The sequence below is a fragment of the Lemur catta genome, chromosome 19 (genome assembly GCF_020740605.2).
Source record: "Lemur catta isolate mLemCat1 chromosome 19, mLemCat1.pri, whole genome shotgun sequence".
NCBI classification, from domain to species: Eukaryota; Metazoa; Chordata; class Mammalia; order Primates; family Lemuridae; genus Lemur; species Lemur catta.
In genome coordinates, this window is record NC_059146.1 from 33074085 (window position 1) to 33094671 (window position 20587).

Consider the following 20587-nt stretch of genomic DNA (forward strand, 5'->3'; position numbering starts at 1 on the left):
CCTGGAAGAGGAGAACACCACGTGCTCCACAGGGTCACAGAATAAACGCCCGGGATGGTGGGAGGCAGGCTTTGTAGTATCAAGAGGGTGGGTGCTCCTTGGTTTTTGGGGGAGGATGTGATTGGCTTGTTTGGACAATTCCATGGGCTGGCAGGGACTGAAACCTGATACTCAAAGATAAACAGGAACTGCTCCTGGTTTCTCTGATGAGGAGGGTTGTTTCGCTATTGGACTTTATAAGTTGGAGCAAGGTGAGGAGGGAAACCTGCAGTGAGGCCACTCAGGGCCCTCCTGGCTTTACCAGATGCAAGGCAGCACGTGGTATTGAGCCTTAATCTTAGGTCTTACACCATAGGGAGGAGCAAGGAAAAGTATCATCTTGTTGCAGAACCGGAACTTGACTTTTATTTTTAAAATTCATAAGAACTTTGTATTCTGATCCAGCTTTGTTTTGGTATAAAACTGCTCTTCTCTGGAACTTCTATTAAAATTGTAGACACCTTCTTGGATTGTCACCATGAATCTTGAGCGCCCCGTATACAGCCTGAGATGATTTAGAAAGTGCAATTTTAATTGTTTCTTTGAAACATATTTTTAATTGAAAAATGACATAACCATGTTACAGATAATTTGGAAAATAAGCAAAAGGAAAAAAAAAACCTTGATAAATTTAACCCACAACCACAGTTGGAATTTTAGTCTAATTTCTACAGTCTTTTTTTCCATATAAACTTTTAAAACTGTAAATATAGAATGTGTATGATCTGTTAGTCTGATTTTTATGCTTAATGTTTTATCAGAGTACGTCTTCCCCCTTCCTTCCTGAGCAAGTCAGGCCAGAATTTATATTAGATGGGGCTGAGCAGGGGAGGCAGCCGAGATGGTCCAGGGTAGAGTTGCAACCTGGGAGGTAAGGAGGGACACCTGCCTGGGAGAGGAGCTCAGTGCAGGGTGGTGGTGGCTGGACCTAAGTGGGGTAGGGGGAGCATCTGTGCAGGGCTGTGACCAAGTGCATGTGTCAGAGCACAAGCAGGGTGAGGAGCGCATCCGAGGGCTCGGGAGGGCAGCAACAGGACATTTTAAGAATATGGGAGCATGTTTCTGACTTTTGGAAAAGAAAGTTGCAAATAGGAAAAGGGAGAACACCAGACTGAAATATGGAGTGTTAGGTTAGAATTGAAAGTTTTGGTGATAATTCATGATTTTCTCTAAAAGCATAGAAATATAGAAATAAATATACATGACATCAGCAGTATATCTGTATGTCTATACACACATATATTCCCTAGGGTTTTGCACTGAAGGGGTCTGGGAGAATGGACACCCCTATAGCAATGAGCACATTGGTTTCTGAATACTACTATTCTCTAGCAAAAGGAACCAGGGTTCCTTATAGGGAAGGGCTGACTGCAGGGCTAGAGCAGGGAAAATAATAAATACAAAGTGAGCCTGGAATAGCTGTTTCAGGAAGCAAGGAGGGACTCAAAAAAATGATGGGGACATGTCAAAACAGCATGCAAGCCAGCACAGAGAGCCTCCCACTGGCCAAATCTGGAGCAGTTGAAGCACCAGAATAAATAATGAAAATAACAGATTATTACCCACTGACTAGGAATTCACTGATGTAAACAGATCAATGGATAGATAGAAAATTTGATGCGGATGAGGGTATTTACATAGTTTCAAAGTAGCTACCCATAAAGTAGTTACCTATTCTGGACATTCATATCAACAGAATCATGCAATGTGTGACCTTTTGTGTCTGGCTTCTTTCACCTTCCATAAAATTTTTGAGGCAGGGTGAGGGCAAATGGTAGCTGTCCAAAATAGCCACACACACGTTATCCTACCCCCTTCTCTGCTTCATTTTTCTCCTTGGCACTTGGCACCATGGAACCTATGACACCTGTTGCTTATTTTTGCTTATAGTCCATCTCCCTCCACTAGAGTGTAAACTCCACAACGTGAGGGATTTTTTGTCTTAATTCACTGCTGTATCCATAGCAGCACCCAGATTAGTGCCTAGAACAGAGTATGTGTTCAATAAAGATTTTTTAAGTAGATAACGTTGCTACCTAGCTGTGGCAGGCAGAGCAATGCCCCCAAATATGTCCATACCCCAAACCTGGGGATACGTGGATATGTTAGATTATGTGGCAAAGGGGAATTAAGATTGTAAGTGAAATTAAGTGTGATCAGCTGACCTTAAAGTAGGGAGATTATCCAGGTGAACCTAATGGAATCACAAGAGTCCAGGAGAGGTAGAGGAGTCAGAGAGATTTAAAGACGCTACACTGCTGACTTTGAGGATGGAGGAAGGTGCCACAAGCCAATGAATGCAGGCAGCCCCTGGAAGCTGGAAAGGGCAAGGAAACAGTGTCTCCCCTAGAGCCACCAAAAGGGGACACAGTTCTGTTGACACCTTGAGTTTAGCCCAGTGAGACACGTTTCAGACTTCTGACCTTTACAACTGTAAGAGGAAATTTTAGTATCTTACATTTAGTGTTGTTTTAAGCCACTGAGTTTGTGCTAATTTGTTGCAGCTACAATAGGAAACCAACACACTAGGCTTTGTTTCAATGGCAGGAGCACAGGCTCTGGAGCCAGTTGTGGTGGCTCTTCTGCTGGCTCTTCCGCCTCTCCTTTGGGAGGCAAAGTGCCCCTACCTGTTCTGTGCAAAAGAGACTATTAATTGCTCCTCCTGGGAGAGGTAGGGGGTGGGGGAGTAGTTATGAGGATTCGGTGAGCTGGTGATGCACATAATGCGCATGCGCATGCACACACACACACACACACACACACACACACACACACACACACGTATCCTGGCTCAGAGCCTGGCCTCCAGTATCTAGACCACAGTCCCTACAAGTGCCTGACTCAATAAATGTTTGTGGAAGGACAAATACATTTCATCAAATGATGTTCCTTAATAGACTTCATCTTTTCTGTTTTTAGGACACTGAGTTTCTCCCCTCCCCCTTTTTTCCACTACTGTAAATACAATTTGAGAATCTCTTTGTGCACACGGGGTTTTTTTGAAGTTAGTCTTCTACTTCTTTAAACCGAGAGCCTCAGTGGGCTGCAAGGCTGTTGCTCAGCACGCATACAAGATGTGCCGCAGACCTGCCTTCAGCGCAGGCTGTGCAGCTCACGGCCGCTGAGCACTGCCCGGGCTGGGAGCCCCCCATCTGGCCAGCCGGGCTGGGAGCCCCCCACGTGGCCAGCCAGGCTGGGGCTGGAAGGTGGGAGCCAAGAGGAGGCAAACTAGAGGCTGTGTCTGAAGGTGCTTTGATGATTTCCTCCAGGGCTGGGCTCCCACTTGGGTTGTTCCACCAGGGCCTGGGCACGGGGGGAGGCCAGTGGGAGGGGGAACGAGGAGAGTGAGTGGCGGTGCCGGAAGCCTCTGCATGGTGTAAGAGAAGTGTTGGGGCCAGTTCAGCAGCTCAGGGCTGTGGCACCCCAGGTGAGAGCGTCCGAGCCAACCTCCTTCCTGGTGCATGTCCCAGATCAGGCTCCTGAGGCTGCACACCCACAATCTGTGCAGGAAAGTGGGGGCTCCCCAGATGCCTGGGGAGGTGGGAGAGCCTGGGCGCTGAGAGAGCAGGGGACAGAGGAAGCAGAAAGCCAGCTCCAGCCTTCTGCAGTGCCAGACCACTGCCCAGGCCACGTTCATTTGCCCACCTCCTTGCTGCTCACAGCTGATGCCCCCAAAACCCACAGGACCTGAGTTTGCAACTCCCAGGGGAGGAGCCGGTGGGGAAGGGAAGCCAACAGGAGAACAAAGGAGGCTTTGCAGGGAGAGGGAGGCACCTTCAACTTAGGCCTGCAGGGCCTGGGGAAGTGACTCACTGGGCCCCAGGATTGACCCACCCATGGGGGTCTAAGAATGCAGCGCAGCTGCCCAGGCGCCAGCCCATGGCATGGGGAAGGGGCTGTCAGTCTCCGGCCTTAGTTGGGTGAGGCCTCCCCCAGTTTTCCGTCTCCTTCAGGACCGGCTGTGCGTCCAGCCCCGAGGCCTCAGGGACGGCCCTGTGCCTCATTAGGCGCTGCCAGGGAGCTGCTGTCACTGCCACGGCGGCAGCCTGGGGCTGTGGGCGTGGTCCCCTCCACCAGCCCTCACTCCCGGGGGCCCAGAAGGAACCCGGGCTCCCTGGCTCTTGGCAGAGCTACACGGCTCCCCTGCCAGAGGACGGCCCATCGGTGCCACCGAACGAACGTGGCGTCCAGTTCTGACCCAAGGCTCCTGGGACACCCGCGATGGGAACTTGGAGAGCCCTGGTTGCAGGTCTCGGCAGTTGCACAACCTCCCCCAATTAATGCTCCTTATACTGTGTGGCAACTGGGCGAGAATTCCAGGACCTTGTACATACTCGTACCAATCTGCCCTCCTGCTGTTGGGCCGCAAGGCCGGGCGTGTCTCCGTGGGCCCCGGGAAACGGGGGTGTGTCCGCGTCCAGGAGGGCGGGCCCGCTCGCCGCGGGGGCAGCAGCGGGCCCTGCCCAGGCAGTCTGTGCGTCCCAAACCGCAGCTTCCGCGGGAGCCCTGGACCGGGTCCAGGACACAGAGGAGGAAGCTCTGGTGACATTCTAGACATGGCTTCGAGCAGCAGGCTTGGCCCAGCGCAGGCCGAGCCCAGCTGGGGCCCGCTTCGTGCCCCGTGCAGGGGGGATGTGCGGCCAGTGCTCTCCTGGGGGCAGGGCGGGCATCCGAGGCCCAGCGCGGCTTAGGCGTCAGGGCCCCTCCCAGACTCTGCCTGGCTCTTTTAGACTTTGCCTTGGTTTGTGATTTCTGTGTAAGGAAGATCTCAGGAGTCAGGCCCTGATGATCTAGCTGTCATTCCTGGGCCATGGCTCTGGGCCAACGAAGAGCATGGTCTGGCTGGGCTTGGGGGCCAAGGGATGGCTGTCAGGACTGGCTGTTCTGTGTTATGGAGGTAAGGACAAAAACCCAAACGTAGCTGACCTCCAACCCCTCTTCTTTGTGCTTTCCAGGAATGTGCCTGCCTCTTTCTCTGGGCCTCGCATTAGAATTTCAGGGAAGCCTCCTTTGCTATGGAGACGCTAGCGCCGAGGCTTGCGAGGTTGTTGGCTGCACGTGCAAATCAGTGAATTTGCAGTGATCCACGTTTGGTGTGATGACAAACTTGAAAACTATAATATGGTTTCTCTTCCGGGTAGCTTTACTGAGCCTCAAGTAAACAACTGAATGTAAACAATTTTGGTGGACAAACAAGTGTCTTCTCTTAGCCTCATGGTCTGACCTTGTCCTCTGTGCACCTGCAGTGGCTGGCACACGCTAGCCACCAATGAATGGCACTCTCTGCGTGGCTGGGAAGGTAAGGATCTTTGCAGTGAAGCAGAGACCCTTTGGCAACCAATGTCCAAAGCCCCGGCAGGCACATCAGCCCATTTTTCCACATCACAGTAGTATAACTTACCCTTAAATAGCACAAATTCTATCCAACACATCCTTCCACTGGGGGTGGGGTGGTGGGAACAGAAACACAGGGGGTCTCATTCCCTGTGGTTAATCAGCTACCATCAGGCAGCTACGCCTGGTTACCCACCCCCAGAAGTGGCTCCATCCCCAAGAGTGAGCCCCCACTCTGCCTGTGCCTCTGAGGTTTGGAGCGCTCGCCATGGGTCAGGCAGGTGCCCTGTTTGTCTAGCTTTGGGGCTTGCAGGAAAAGAGCTGCCATCCAGGGATGCCAAACTAGATCCAGAGATGAACCTGGGATGTGGGCGAGGGTGGGCTTCCCTGGGGCTGGGGTCTTCCTTCCACCGAAAGCTCACAGAGAAATGCCCCCGGACTTACAGAGGACGTGAGGGTGAGGGCTGAGGCAGTGCCGGGGAGGTCCTGGAGAGCGGGGTCAAGCCCTTCTTTTCGGACCCTCGACCCTCACCCAGGTTGTGTTTCTAGCGCTTCTAGGAGAACATCAGTGCTGGCCTTGCTTCCGGCACGAAGCTGCCCTTGGCTGCCACCGATACCTTTTCCTTTCTCTTGGTCCACGAGAGGTCACCCCATCTCATAGACCCTCTAGAGAATGTCAGCGCTGCCCAGAATGTCTCACCGGGCCGAGCTCCTAACGGAAAGGGATCCTGGGGGGAATGTTTCTCTGCGTCTCTACCCTAGTTGGTGGATTTATCTAAATACAGTTGTGACTGGATAGACTTTCCCTCCTAGCCGGCGCCCTTGGCTGCCTTCCTCAGAATGGGGTGGGGTTACAAAATAAAGCAGGGGCAGTCATTGTCTTGGGCTTTATGTTGGACATTAGAGCTTATCTCTGCAACTCCTTTGCAGGTTTCCATGGATACTGACAACAAACCTCATTCAGTCTAATGAGAAATCTCTCACTAATAAAGACAGGAGCTGCTTTTGACAAACATGGTTGAAATCATCCCTCATTTCTTATGGATTTTGGCAGTAATAAGGTGTGGGCTTTTACCCTATGCAGTGATCCAGTCTTCAGTGGAGGTCACTCCAGATTGAACCCCCACCAGAGATAAAACAGCTGCCAGGGCTCTAATCTGCAGTGGGGGGCAGGCCCTCTCTCTACCAGGAGCCGCCTCCTTTGGGCGGGTTGGGGTGAGCGGAAGGACGGCCTCGTCACACATGAGACAAGACTACGTGTGGCTGCCTTGAGCTTTGCGGCTGAACACATTTGTCCACCCCCCTTAAGAGCAACTAAAGTGATGGCCATCAAACTACGATATCACACTTCCTCCAACACCCCACATCAGCCCAGATGTCAGGCTCAGGGCCTGCAGCTGCCTTCTGTGGCCATCAGTTGTCCCTCCAGCTCTGTCCAGAGCTCCCTATTGTTTTGAAGCCAGTGTCCTGCTCCAACTGAAAATCCACTGGCAGCTCCCGTTTTTGTATTTTCCACCTCATCACTTACTTAGGAGAAACTCCGATCTTGTGTGTCCTAGAGTGTCCTCCAGGGCCAAGGCAGCTGTTTTCCTGTCTCTGGAGTCAGGAGGGAGGGCAGGGCCGGATGGGACGGGGCATCTTGGCAGACAGTGTTCCCCAGAGCGTGCAGGTAGACCTCGCGGCAGGTAAACAGGGTAGGCTCTGCTGGGCTCAGCCAACTGTCTTCTCTTGGTCAGGGGCTCAGTGGAGGCTGTTTCCCCATTTCTCACATCTGTGCGTTCCGGGGACCTTTTCAAACATCTTAGTGGTGCGGTTCACATACTCACATGCACAAAACCAACATAGCGCAAAAAGCCTGAATGCCGGAGTGCAGGGTACAGGTCTGGGGGAGGTGAAGGAAGCCCATGCCTGGGAACCCTGAAGTTGCTTGGGGCCCTCGGATCAGGAAGCTTTGGGACTTACGATATCCAAGGTCCTAAGTGGCCAAGCCAAGTCCCAAGCATGAAGAGCAGTGGCTCCAGCATCACCCCTACCGGAGCACCTTCTCGTGGCTGCCTCAGTGGGTTAGAAACAAGGCGCTAGAGCTGTGTGTAATTTATAAAATATCCTTTATTTATTCTAAGGAACACAGTGAAGTAGTAGCTTTAAAAAAAAAAAAAAACTCAACGCACTTTTTGAAAGATTATTAGTGTTGTGACCTGGCTTGGAGCCCCATGAGTGGGATGGTGGCCACCTGCTGTGGCTTTGCGGGTCCTCTGCAGTCACTGGCAGGGGCTTGGTAGCAAAGAGGGAAGCTTTGGCACGGCTCTGACCTGTTGCTCACAATCAACAATAGTTGTGAGGATTATGAAGAGCAGAAATAACATCTATATTGCTGGTATTTGACAAAAGATTACTTGTAAATATATTCATTCCAGGAAGTGTAAATATGTTTCAAAGGAATAGATAATTTGTACTTATTTATGGAGACTAGGTCTGTTAGAATTACAGCAGTACTATGGGAGCACAGTCTTTCCCTACAAATTCAGATATTCCCAAGTTGATGTAAAATCACACTTCCTGATTTTACTTAATTAGTAAAGAAACAGAGTAACATTTAATCAGATAGGGTTACTCTTTTTCTCTCCTTCTTTTTTAGCATGATGATTTAATTAAAAATATAGTTTGCTTCAGAAATGTTGGAGAATCTCCCCCAATCAGTAAATAACCATGCTATCACACCAGAAAAAGCCATAAACACACGTAGCATCGAGCTATTTTCACAAGACTTCCTTTCTAATAAACACAAAGCTTTCTCCTCCTCTCAGATGTCAAAATGCAGATGTGCCAACTGTAGGCGCGTTGCTAAGCAGAGGAGAAGCCCAGCAAGTTTGTCCAGCAAATTAGATTGTACAGAGGGAGGGCAGCTGCTCTGCAGCCTCAGACAGGAGGTGGCTGGGTGTGCTCCTGTCGTCTGAGGCAGGTCGAGGCTGGTGGCCCTTAGGGGGCAGGTAAAAGGGTCCTCCTGGGTTAGAACATAAAGGCTTTGAGGAAAAATAGAAAAAGGCTCATTAAAATGGGAGATCTACGTGAATTCATTCAAACTCCTTCCCTTTGACATACTGAGATCATATTCTGACTTAGGTGCTCTGCAGCTTGCATGTTGGCTGCATGTCCCTGTGCCACTGGCTGGCCTGAGCCATGGCCCGCCACCTTCTCCATGCTGCCATGTGGGGCTCTAAAGAGGATGTCACCCCAACCACAAGACAGTGAGAGAGAAAAATCCCAAGCATTTAAGACTGAGTTCAAAAGCCCCTGGACGTCTTTCCCTGGTTTGCATCTGGTTAGAGGCTGTGCATCAGAATTCAGAATCTGCGCTGCCCAGAGGGGACAGACAGAAGCAGCAAGGAAACACCCAAATGCAATAAATAACACCAAGCTCAGGACCGGCCCCTGCTCCTCCCCCAGCTCCCACTGCCGGTTACTCCTCTGAACTGAAGAAACCGAGGGAGGAATTCCACCCCCAAACCTCCCCGCACAACTTCAAGTGCAGGAATCCAGCCGCTGCTTCTGCACAGGATGGAGCCTCAGTCTTTCGCTTTGTAGCATCGTTTATGGCATGAACTAGGAACGGAATGTGCTCACACAAACACACAACAATTATACATCAGCATCTTTACAATATTAAAGGAGTCATATACAAGTCTACAGGCATTGTACACAGGGTGGAGAAGGCCAGGGAGCCCCACCCACCAGTTCTCCGCAGGTTCCCCACCCAGGAAGGGCCAGCACTTGGGGACGACACAGGGCCGGGGAGGGTCCGTCTTTGGGCCTGTCATCTGGGAGGCAGCAGGTCTGTGAGGACCCCTCAGGGCCAGTTCTCATTGGAATTTGGGGTCAAGAGGGCTAGGTGTGCCTGTGTCCGGGTCTTATCGGCAGGCAAGCATAACAGGTATAATTAAAACTCGGTGTGCATGTTAGCGTAAGAAAGTTGGAGCTGGGGATGGCTCCCTGAGCTGGGGACCCAGAGGAGATGCTGAGAGATGGGCCCCTTCCTGGCGGGGCCCATTCCTGAGGTAAGGTGCGGCCCTGGCCCTGTGGCTGGTCCGAATGGGAGGAGACTTCTCCAGGAGCCCAGGTGGGAGGACACGCAGACAGGACTGGAAGCCCCTGGGCGTGAGCAGGTCAGGTGACCCACCAAGTGCAGCCTGAGCCCCAGGTGGTTACAGAGCCACCCAGCCCCCACGCCCTCCTCCCAGCAGCCCTGCCCCTGGGGGCCCTGCTTGGCTCTGCGGCAATCATCCCTGCATCTGTCCCGAGCGCCCCAGCTCTGCAGGCAGCTGGGCCCGACGCCGGGCAGCTCATCCACCGTGTGGGCGCGCTGCACGCCTGACCGAGAACTGAGCACCAGATAAAGAAGTGTTGGTCCTTGTCGGCCTCTCCGACGTGTGCAGTCACATTTGCTTCCGCTTTAAATACTGTAGAAAAATAAGCCATCTCTGACTCGAGGAGACCCACAGACTCTGCCACTCGTGCAGAAGCACAAACAGCGCCTCTGGAGTAGCTGTGGACGCTGCACCAGGCCGGGGGGCAAGGGGCGGGGAGAGCTGGCAGCGGAGTTCCCACCATGGCATCTTTGGGTCACATCAACAGTCCTTCAGTGGGCATGCCTCCAGCACCCCACATTCTGTTGCCATGACGCCGGGGGCCCTGGTGCTCCCTGGGCCAGCTTGGCCCCTCCAGCCCCGCCCTCGGTCTCATGCCCACTGCTGAGCACACAGGAAGACGCCCCAGCACTATTTCCAGGTCCCTGGGGTGTCCCAGGTGGGCAGTGAGGCAGGGCCTAGTCCAAGGGCTCCTGCTTTATCCGGACAGCAGTGGGAGTGGGCTGTGGTCGCCGCTCCTCCCGGCAAAGCACGTACTCGCTGAACTGGGAGGAGTCCACGCCGCCCCCACAGGACGCGGCCACGCTGAAACCCCTCTGGAACAGCCTCTCCAGGACCTGTCAGGGAAGAAACAGGGGTCAGCAGGGCCCAGCTGCAAGTTTGCCTGGCTCGGCCTGGTGGGCAGCCCACAGAGCCAGCCACCTTCTGCTAGGAGCTCGGCCTCACTCTCTGACAAAGGCCCCTGCAGAACCACCTGTGAAGTTCCACCACAGGAAGGGCAGGAGCTGCCAGGTCCAGGGGCCCCTCAAGTTAGCACCCAGGCGGGCCACCCCACCTAGGCTACCACCCTGCTGCCCTCAGGGGTGCACAGCTTTGATTCCTGGAGGCAAAAAGCCTTTGGGCCCTTTCTCTCCAGACACAGGGTCCCAAGCACTCCCCTCCCTGAGTCCTGCCCCAACAGCTGTGAGTCCCAGATGGTTTGAGGCCTGGGGGAACGTCAGCTCAAGGGAGCTCTGCATGGAAAGAAAGAGAAGGAGTCCTCCAACGCCTGAGTCTCTGCAGGCCTCCTTGGCCATGTGGGCTTGTGCCTCTCACTGTGTCTGACACCTGTGTCATCTAGCAAGTTCTGACTGACAGCCTGTGGGGCGTGTGCTTTTCCCTACAAAGTCCGTTCTACCCTAACCCCAAAATATGTGTGTTCCTGGGTTTGGGAAGAGCTGTTAGAAAATGGGTCCCACTCCATGTGGGCTTCCCAGTTCTTAGACCCATCCAGGAAAAGCCAGTCTGGAAGCTCTGTGGGCAGCTCCTGGGTGCCTACCTCCCAGGTCACAGGGCGAGGAGAGGGGCCCTAAGCCACCGGTACTCTCAGCCTCTGTCCCGCCCCCCTTGTTGCCTGGGTTTAATATGAATCCAAAGTCAGACTCTGGATGTCAAACGAAGCACACTTTGTTGAAAATACTCTGGGCCATTTTTATAGAACATCCTTTTGGAAAGAAAAAAAGTGCAGATCAATTTTTTTACGTCCATCCCCCAGGCACCATCATTTAATTATGAGCGGGACATAAATTATGCATCGACACATTGTTGCCTTTTTTGTAAGATGGCACAGAGGGCTTTGCCATTTGGGGGACAGTGCCTCCCTCCACCTCGCGCGGGGCCCGGGGGCTCTGGGGAGGCGGGCGCGGGCGGCCCCAGCCCTCACCTGCACCGAGTTGAGCCGGCAGTAGCCGTTGAGCGGGAAGCGGATGACGTGCGTGGGGTCCTGGTTCCAGCCGGCATTGACCGAGTTGCACATGACGTCCCCGGTCTCGGGGAAGACCTCCTCGATGAGGGCTTTCTCGCCGCTGAGCGCGATCCGCTCCCCCAGGTCGGGCGTCACGCGCACCACCAGGCAGTCGCAGGCCCGGCTGCGGCGCCGCTGCTCCTGCTCCTGCTGCCAGCGCTCCAGCTCGCGCACCATGGGCTGCAGCTGGTAGTACCCGCGCCTCCTCGTACAGCAGGCTGAAGTCCTGCGGACACGGCACACCGGTTGGGGGAGGCGGGGCCCCCCTTTCCTACCAGTTCTGCAGCAACTGCCATCCCTACCCCAGGGCACGGTGTGGATGGCCTGGGATGGCCGTCCCCACTGCATAGATGAGGCAAATGAGTGTGTGCAAGCTCAAGGAATCCAGCCTTGACCCAAGGGCAGCCGCTGGTGTGCACCAGTGCCAGACCCCCTGGGCCCTCCCACCTGGCCCCAAGCACTGGGGAGAGAGAAGCCTCATGGAAAGATCTGGAGGCTGTACCTATGCCTGGGGACCTCCTGTCTTCTTAGAGTCCCACTGAGAGAACAGACCCTGCTGGGCATAGGGCAGCCCACCCTCCTGCAACCCAGGGGAGCTCATAGCCCAGCCCGGGGGCAAACAGCTTCATCTCCAGCCAACCCTGCCTGGGTTGGGTTTTCAGCTTCATCTGCTACCGGCCCTGAGAACTCTGAACCTCAGTTACTGACCTCTGAGTCTCAGTTTCCAGTCTACAAATGGATGTAGACACCCCACTCAGAGAAAGGGAGTGAGGATTAAAGATCTGCCCAGTGCCTGGCTGTGCCCCTGCCCAGGCAGGTGCGGAGTGTGGAGGGGAAGCCTTCCCCATGCCAGGCAGCCGGCTCCCACACACTGTGCTTCAGGCCCTGATAGCGGCCCGGTGCCCCAGGCCACTTATGCACGTAACACACGCTCACCCACACCCACCTCAGCCCTGCGTGGCTGAGGTCCCATGACTCACGCTCCTCACTGGGGCACAGTGGGCAAGTCTGGTGTGTGAGCCCGGGAGCCCCTGGGGTAAAGCCAGGGAAGCCCAGCCTGCTAGCCTGGCCTCTGGAGATGCCCGAGGGAGGCCCAAGTTTTAACCCCTCCCCTGGGGCTGTTCCCAGTCAGGGACCCACCCTGCCCTTCTGCCAGGGTCCCTCAGGGCTCCAACCTGAGCCTCTGTTCCCGACATTTTGAATGACAGCTCTGCCAAAGGACCCCATTTTTCCCCATAGCCCAGAATGTCTCTGCCCATCACCCCACCAGCTCTCCCAGGAGCGGGCGCCCCACTCTCGCAGCGCGGGCCACCTCTGGACCTCCGCCCATCGACTCAGGACTCAAGCCACAAGCCCAGAGGCACCCCCAAGAGCTCCCTTACTCTGCCAGGACACACCCATGTGCTTTTGCAGCCTCTTCCTAAACGTAAGTCTGAGCTGCCACCACGCCCCGTCTTCTCTGCCTGCGTCCTTCCTGGTCCAAGGCCTCCAGCAGCCCTCCCTTGGCCTGGGGAAGTGGCCTTACCCCCAGCTGCCCTCCTGCACCCACCCCGCACCCTCCTGCATCCTTCTCCACACAGCAGCCTGCGTGATCTTTCCAATTCGCAGATCTCACTGCCCTTCCCCTACGTACCACCCTTCAGCAGCACTCAGGGTAAAATGCCAAATGCCGAGCCGTCAGCCAAGGTCCTCACTTCAAACAGCAGCCTCCCCTCTCCTCCCAGTCCGTAAGGCCCCAGCTTGACACCTTCTCTCTAGTTCTGGAAGGTATCAGGCCCTTTCACAGCCCCTCACCAAGACCCTCACCCATCTGTCCTGTTCCTCCTTCACCACCCAGGTAGATGTCATTTCTCTCGAACCCACCCGGGCCAGGTTCCCTGTCGTTCACTGTCACAATACTCCCTACTTCTCTGAAGCATCTGCCACGTGGAGTTCAAGTTCAACACCTGTCTTCCCACTAGCCTGTAAGCGTCAGGGGGCAGGCTCTACCCCTGCCCCGTGCTTCACTGTATTTTCAGCCCAAGTGCAGATGCTGGTGCTCAGTAACTGAGCTGCATGAAGGACAAAGGAGCTCCAGGGTGACTGGCCCTCTGGGTAGCAGAAGGAAGCAAGGAAGGATAGAAGGAAGGAAGGAAGGAAGGACAGACATGTGCTGGTGTGAGCCAGGTACCCTGGCCTGCATTTCCTTCCTCCCAGGCTCCCTGGCTCAGAGGGGCTCTGCACCCAGGCAGGACCCAGGGAACCGGGTCACCTGCTCCGACAGCCTTGCCCTGAGAGCTGGGGGCTTCCTTTGTTTAAGGGCGTCTGTTTAGATCATCAGGGTCTTTCCCCTGCAAATTGCCAAGAAGGAACAGAGGTATGAACCTCTAAGTCTCGTGACTCCAGCACACAGCAGTCCTTAAACACAACACACGTTAGACTGGGATAAGTGCCGCAGCGTAAGTGTTGTTACACCCCGACAAATCAGCAAAAAATGTGAGAAAACAAAATTAGTTTAGAAAAACCGATTTAGCCTTCGGCTTCATCATTTAACTTTTTATGGTTGCCACGACAACCATGGGTCCACTTATTAAGTCACAGCGTCCCCTGTGTAATGCCATCGCACAGGCGGCGTCGTGGGGGAGCCGCCAGCTGCGGACTTACCTTGAAGTCATCCGGGAGCAGCAGTTTTGACGTCCGCAGGAAGCTCAGGACGTAGCGGAAAATCTCCCCATCCCGGTCGATGAAATAATGTTGCTTCAGACTGTCCAGGACGATGGGTTCGGTGCCGTTGAAGAGGCGGCTTATTCTGGGAGAGACAGGCGGGGCGGGACGTCTGAAGGCAGGAGCTGAGTCCACCTGCCCCACGGCCCACTGATTAGAGCCACCTGCCGGAGGGGCCGGGGCCTCACATGGGTGACTCTGGGACTGTGTCAGGCCTGAAAACACCTGCACACACCTGGGCCAGCCAGGCCACAGTCAGACAGGACATGCCACACATCCACCTACACTCACAAGCCACAGTCAGAGAGGGACACACCCAGCTATACACACCAGCTGGGGCACACACGTCACAGGCCTGGAAAACTACAGCAAGACACAGACACAGCCACTTCGCCCCCCCCCCCCCCCCACACAAAGTCACAGAGCCGGTAGGCACACCCTCGCCAGAGAGAGCCACCCGGAATACGCACATGGACCATCCGATACCCCAGCCAACAGCCGCACACTGCCGAGACAGTCCTTGGTACACACGCCCTGCTCACCCAACCCATGTAAATGAGCATCGGACACAACGCACCTGGGCAACAGGCCCGGGGTCACACGGTCCCCTCCCTCCCAACACACAAATCTCAGGCAGACCCAGACACATCCAGGCAAAGGACATACACCTGTCAACACAAGGCACCCAGAGACAGGAAGTCACACACACCCCACAGCCACTCAGGGAGCCGTAAGGGCAGGCGGGGGGACAGCACGTGTGCATGTGTGCCAGTGCACACATGCCACAGTATACACATGCACATATGTGCCAGGGTACACACACAGACACCAGGCACACGTGTGCACATGTGGGTGCCGGCACTGAAAGGGAGTGGCTCCAACAATGCAGGACCTGCAGGAAGTCCCCGGGGAGCCCCTCACACCTGTCCCTGTCCACTCCAGGAAGAAAGAACCAGCCAGGTCTCAGAGCTGGTAACTGCCCGATGTCCAGGTGGCAGGCTCTGGCTTGGCCAACTGTCTTGACAGACCCTACGCCAAGCTGTGGATACTTAGGAGCCCCAGGGAGGGATGGGGGCAGCCACGAGCTTGGCCTGGGAACAGGAGGGAGGCTGGCAGCGTCTCCCCAATGTCAGCACCATCAGACATCTTTTGGCAGGCAGGGCCACCTGGGCACACCCACTTGTGCCCAGCTAGACCCTGCCAAGCTGGCAGCTTGTTTGCACAGCCGGGAGAAGGGGAACCCTCACCTGGGACCCAGGTCTTCCAGCCCGGCCTGGACACAAGCCAGTGCCCAAGCCCCCTTACTCCCTTCCCGCACCAGCAAGGATCCCACCAGAGCTGCTCCCCTGTCCCCATAGTGGCCTACTCCTCTGCCCACTCTGAGTCAGCTGCTCCCAAGGCCCTGCCATCTGTGCCCAGGACACACTGGCTGGGCAGAGGCTGAGGGGGTTGGAGCACCCACAGCCCCTCCCAGCACCTCCCACCCAACCACCCTATGCTCTGGTGGCCTGGCACACTCGACGCATCAGCCATGAGCGTCTGTCCAGGTACGGAGGAGCCATGCAGTCACCTGTTCTCCCTCTGGGGACATGGCCCAGTCCCTGTCCCAGTAAAGGGCAAGCCTTTGTGAGGAGGTCACAGCTGCTGTGAGGGGTGTGGGGAGGCCTGAGGCTCTGAAGCCAGAGCAGCAGCCACCCAAACACAACTCATCTCAGCGCTCCAAAGGCCACTGAGCCGTCAACCCCCCAGGCATGGTGACAGTGATGCTGGGGGACACAGCCCCTGCTGGAAAGCCTGTGGGTTCCTTGGCTGGTTCCAGCTTTCGAAGCCCCCAGGACCTGGCCTAGCAGAGCCTGGGCGTTCAGACGTCAGAGTGAGGGCCACCCAGCACCCCTGGAGACAGAGGGAGCGAGGCTGCCAGGTGCCACGGGCAGTGGTGGGCAGACAGCTGAGGGCCCACATGTGGCACCAGCAGGAAGAAATAGGAGCCACGTCCACAGGGTGAGTCAACAAATCCAAAGCCTCAGCCTCCCTGGGAACGTCCCCCACTCTTCCCGGTTGAGCTCAAACACTGGGCAGCAGAACATTCTAGGCCTGGCCGAGCTCCAAATCCCTCTGACGTCAGGGCTGGCGGAGGCTCCAGACCGTCCTGTCGGTCCGGAAGACTCCTGATCCACCCATATTCTAGGGCTGGCTGGGTTCTAGGTTGTCTTATTGGTCCAAGGCTAGAAGGTTCTCAATCTGCCTTACTTCAGCGCTGGCCAGTTCTAGCTCTTTCCATGGTTTAGTGTCTGTTTCAGGATAAACTGGCAGCTGTGCAGCCCCTCCCAAGACAAAGGCCGTTCATGTCCTCAGTGTCCGAGGCTGCCAAGGACGTGAGCGGGATGAGGGAAGGTTAGGACAATCGCCAAGAAGGAACCTGCAGACACTTGTAGCCTGAGCTCCCGCTGTGACATCCTGAGTTCTGTCCTTGGCTCCACACGTCCCCTGAGGCAACCGGCCCAGGCCACCCTCTGAGAGGCTGCAGGGTTTGCCGAGCTGACTCCAGACGTCCTCCATGGAATAAGCTGGGTAGTTCCGCTGCGGCAGCTGGGACCCGCGGGGCAGAAAGGTACAGTCCAGCCACCACTTGTGTGCTCCCGGGGGACATCGGGCACCTTTACTTTTTCCTTGTTTTTAAGCTCTGGCTCCAATTTCCCAGATGCTTCGGTGAAAGGTTATATTGGTTCCGAAGCTCCTGGCCATCTCCATTCCTTGCTTCCCGCAGTCGGCACAGACGTCAGCGTGTGGCTATGATGGCAGCAGCTAAGTAAGCGTCACTCGGCAGGCAGGACGCGAGCGAGGGGGCTGCCCCCGGGAGTCCGTGCTCAGCCGTCTCTGGGTGAGGACCAGAGGAGGCACCCAGGCCACCCCAACCTGCGAGGAACCGGAAGCCAGGCAGTGCAGAGGGTGCAGGAGCTACAGGTGTGGGCACCCGGCCCTCCCAGTGCTGCCCAGGACGGGACACTGTTAACATCCCGAAATGCCCTGGGGACCTCAGCACGCTTAATACTCCATCTCCAGGTGACTCACAGATCAGTGACACTGGGTCAGCGATTGATCTTCTTTTCCAGAATTGGTGAAAAACAGTTTTAAAATTGTAGTAATCCACTAAAAGAAGGATGGGAGAGATCTGGGGGGTGGGGGGCCCTTGCCAGCACAGCCGCCTGACTCACTGCTCAAGCCCCCGCGTCCCTGTACCCGGACCATCCTGCAGGTCACACCACCCCAGCCTCTAGGCTAAAGCTTCAGGCCTGGGAGCGGCTCTGCTGCAGCCAGAAGCCAGCCAGGCAGAGCAACAGATTCGTCCTGAGCCCCAGCCTCGGGGAAGAATGCAGACTGCTGCCCCTCTGGGCACGTCCTGCCTCGAGGGTCCCACGTGCCAGATCACAGGGCCACAGCTGGGCCCGCACACAGCTGGGCCTGGGAGGGGAAGACCCCCGCCCTCCTGCTCCGGGGCTGCAGCCCAGCGCCAAGAATGAAGAGGCCCCTCCGTTCCCCCAGGGCCTGGGCTACGGATCGCCCCAGAAAGGCAAATGTCTGATTTCTGGAGACACTTTATAGAGAGGGTTGTGGGCAAAGGTTTTATGAATTTCACTCACAAGCGTCGTCAACCGATTAAGGGATGATCTATCTCAAACAACTTGGGAATGCCGCAGAAGGCAAAATTGAAATTAAATAAGCAGAATCCATCTCCCAGCCCAGACAGCGCTCGGTAGGCACGTGGGCCGAGGCTGCGGACCTGGTCTCAGGGCTCCTGGCCCCCCAAAGCCCAAAGCTGAGAGCCCCAGGTCTAGTCTGTTGGGCTGGGGCAACGGAAGCCCCAACTGTATCTGTCCCCCAGACTCCCCAAACTTGGCACCACACACTGTATCCACCTCCAGCGCAACCTACTCGAGGGGGCACGTCTGCCCTGTGGGGGCTCTGCCCTGGCCCTCAACAAGCTCCGAAAGCAGCCACCTCCATGCACTGTAATCCTCCCTGCTCGGCGCAGCCATGCAGGTGACGAGGCAGACTGACACCCCCACACACGATCCCTCGGTGTCAGGGGGATTAATTAATTTCTCCTGTTATGCTAAATGCACAAAGCAGGGGTGATGCCTGCAGCCCAGGCCTTCCATGCTCAGCCCTCGGCAGCCCCAGGGAGAGTGGTGGCCGCCTTGCTGTGCCAGGAGCAAGCAGTCGTGGTGCAGCAAGCGGCTCCAGGAGATCTCAGGGATGCAGCCCAGCCACTGTGCCAGTGGGGAAACCAGGGCTCCTGCCCAGGAGGGAACGGCCCAGGAGGCAAGAGTGGGAGAGTCGGCAGTACCCAGAACTCGGACAGGGTCGAGGGTCGGGGCAGCCCGTGAGTTCAGCAGCGTGGCGGATGCCTTACGGGAAGGAGCCTGCAAGCCCCCAACAGGGTCCTGGTCAGACCCTTTATGCACTGATGGGGTACAAGGCTCCCGCCCATCCACAGCCCTGGATATTCCGAATTTCCTGGAATCCCTGCCAGTCACTGACTGCAATGCCCAGCTCCAAGGGAAGCCTGCTGCCAGCCCTCAGGGCCCAGCAGTGGCCACACCGACAACGATGGCAACTGCTGCTCCTTTTCCTTCCCCTTCTGCAGTTTCCCAAGGTTAGAACAGGAAATGGGATTAAATACCGGACTCCCACCTCATGACCTCAGGACTTATGTACTTAGCATGGCTCACAAATGACCCCCTGCAGAGGCCAAGCCTGAGTTCCACTCCAGAGGAACCTGAAGGTACATGAGATTCCCCAGCCAGGCCCAGGTGGGGCTGGCTCTGAACAAGTCCTAAGCCTCTGTCCACCAGTGGGTCCGGAGCTCCACCTTGCACTACCAGTGCCGCCAGATCAGGGTCACAAGCCTCTGTGTAAGGCAGCCTTCAACAGGTGGACTCAGCCTCCCAAACCCTAGCTGCCCAGGTAGCAGCCTGTGCACCCTGGAAAGTCAGGTGTGGGGGGCTGGCAGGCGAGACAGGCCCCCAGGCAGCAGGCTGCAGACGCTGCCCCCACCATGTGCCCGTTGCTCCAAGGGGCCCGGCTCTTACCTGGAGTCCGGGTACTTCGTGAGCGTGGCTAGGCTGCTGGTGTACATGTGGCCGCCCACGTCGATGTGCACAGGCGCGTTGGACTTGGTGAGCTGAGCTGGCAGTGGGATCCCCTGGGCAGCCAGGGGGGACACGGGCGACCGGGTGAGAGATAGCCGGGACATGTTTCCTCCCTCCTAGAGATGGAAACAAGGCAGGAAACAGGCGTTTCTCCACGACACAGCCGTGCACTCCCTTTATTGGGAGTGTGATCACAGATCTAATCAGATCACTTCTGCCCGTGCCTGATCACATATTCAGCTGACAAATTACGGCCACCACTGTAATTAAGTGTATTTGCATCATTTTCTTCAAAGTACCAGAGGGAAAAAGAAAGATGCTTATTAGCAATAAGAAATCAAGAAAAAAAAATTTTCAAGGTGTCAGCCTCCAGGGGCATAAAACAAACTGCAAAATTCTAATTAAAGGTCGCAGGCTTATGTGTTAGATGTGAAATATCCCCTGACAAACGAATCACCAATTTGTGAATTGGGATTCAGGGGTTTTTGCAAGTTTGTCTCAGTAACGAGACACCTCTAAATTAGTGACTTCCTCAGCACCTAAGGCGTTGAGTTTTATACATGTAGTAAATTTCACATCAAATTAAGAGCATTTTTGTTTCAAAAAATACATAATCGTGCAGCCAGTCAACAGCCATCTCCTGAGTGCCGTGGCCCCGAGGGAGGGCAGCCAGGGAGCAGGTGCTCGGGAAGAAGGCAAAGAGGGGCCCGGAACCCACCCAGCCCGCCCGGCAGGCTCACCGCGGTGCCGCTGCCGTGCGTGTGAAGTGAGGACCCGCTCGGCCGCTCCTTGCGGTGAGGCATCTAGGCTTCCATCGCTGCTCAGAGTACCTGCGGGAAGCACGGACAACACCAGACAGGGCTTACTCCTCGGCAGCTGTGGGCACAGGGTCTCCCATGGAGCGAAAGACACTTAGAATCGTCCTTTCCGCACACTCTCTGGGACCCCACGTGCCCCATGCAGCCCACCACCATCGTCTGTCTCCACACCCTAAAGGAGGTCTCCCAGCCATAGCAGATTACACACACACACACACACACACACACACACACACTCTCATGCACACGTGTTTTCTGGGCAGCTCCATGCCTGCTAATTCAGCTAATGACAGTACTGAAACATATGCTCACCATTATTGCCCTGAAATGTTTCAGAACAAATCTGATTTTCCTGGTATTTTGGTTTAGAGCCATGTTACCAAGCGTGTCTCC

At 55.6% G+C, this 20587-nt stretch overlaps 1 protein-coding gene across 1 annotated transcript; it reads right to left on the reverse strand.

The window, feature by feature from the left end:
* Positions 1-7464: 7464 nt before the first annotated feature.
* On the reverse strand, positions 7465-20191 carry KCTD15 (potassium channel tetramerization domain containing 15). Its single transcript, XM_045531907.1, is given in 6 exon segments — positions 7465-10354; positions 11440-11715; positions 11717-11746; positions 14164-14308; positions 19317-19492; positions 20117-20191. Coding segments are annotated over 6 exon segments (849 nt in total). The 5' UTR covers positions 20180-20191; the 3' UTR covers positions 7465-10195.
* Between the last annotated feature and the right edge of the window lie 396 nt (positions 20192-20587).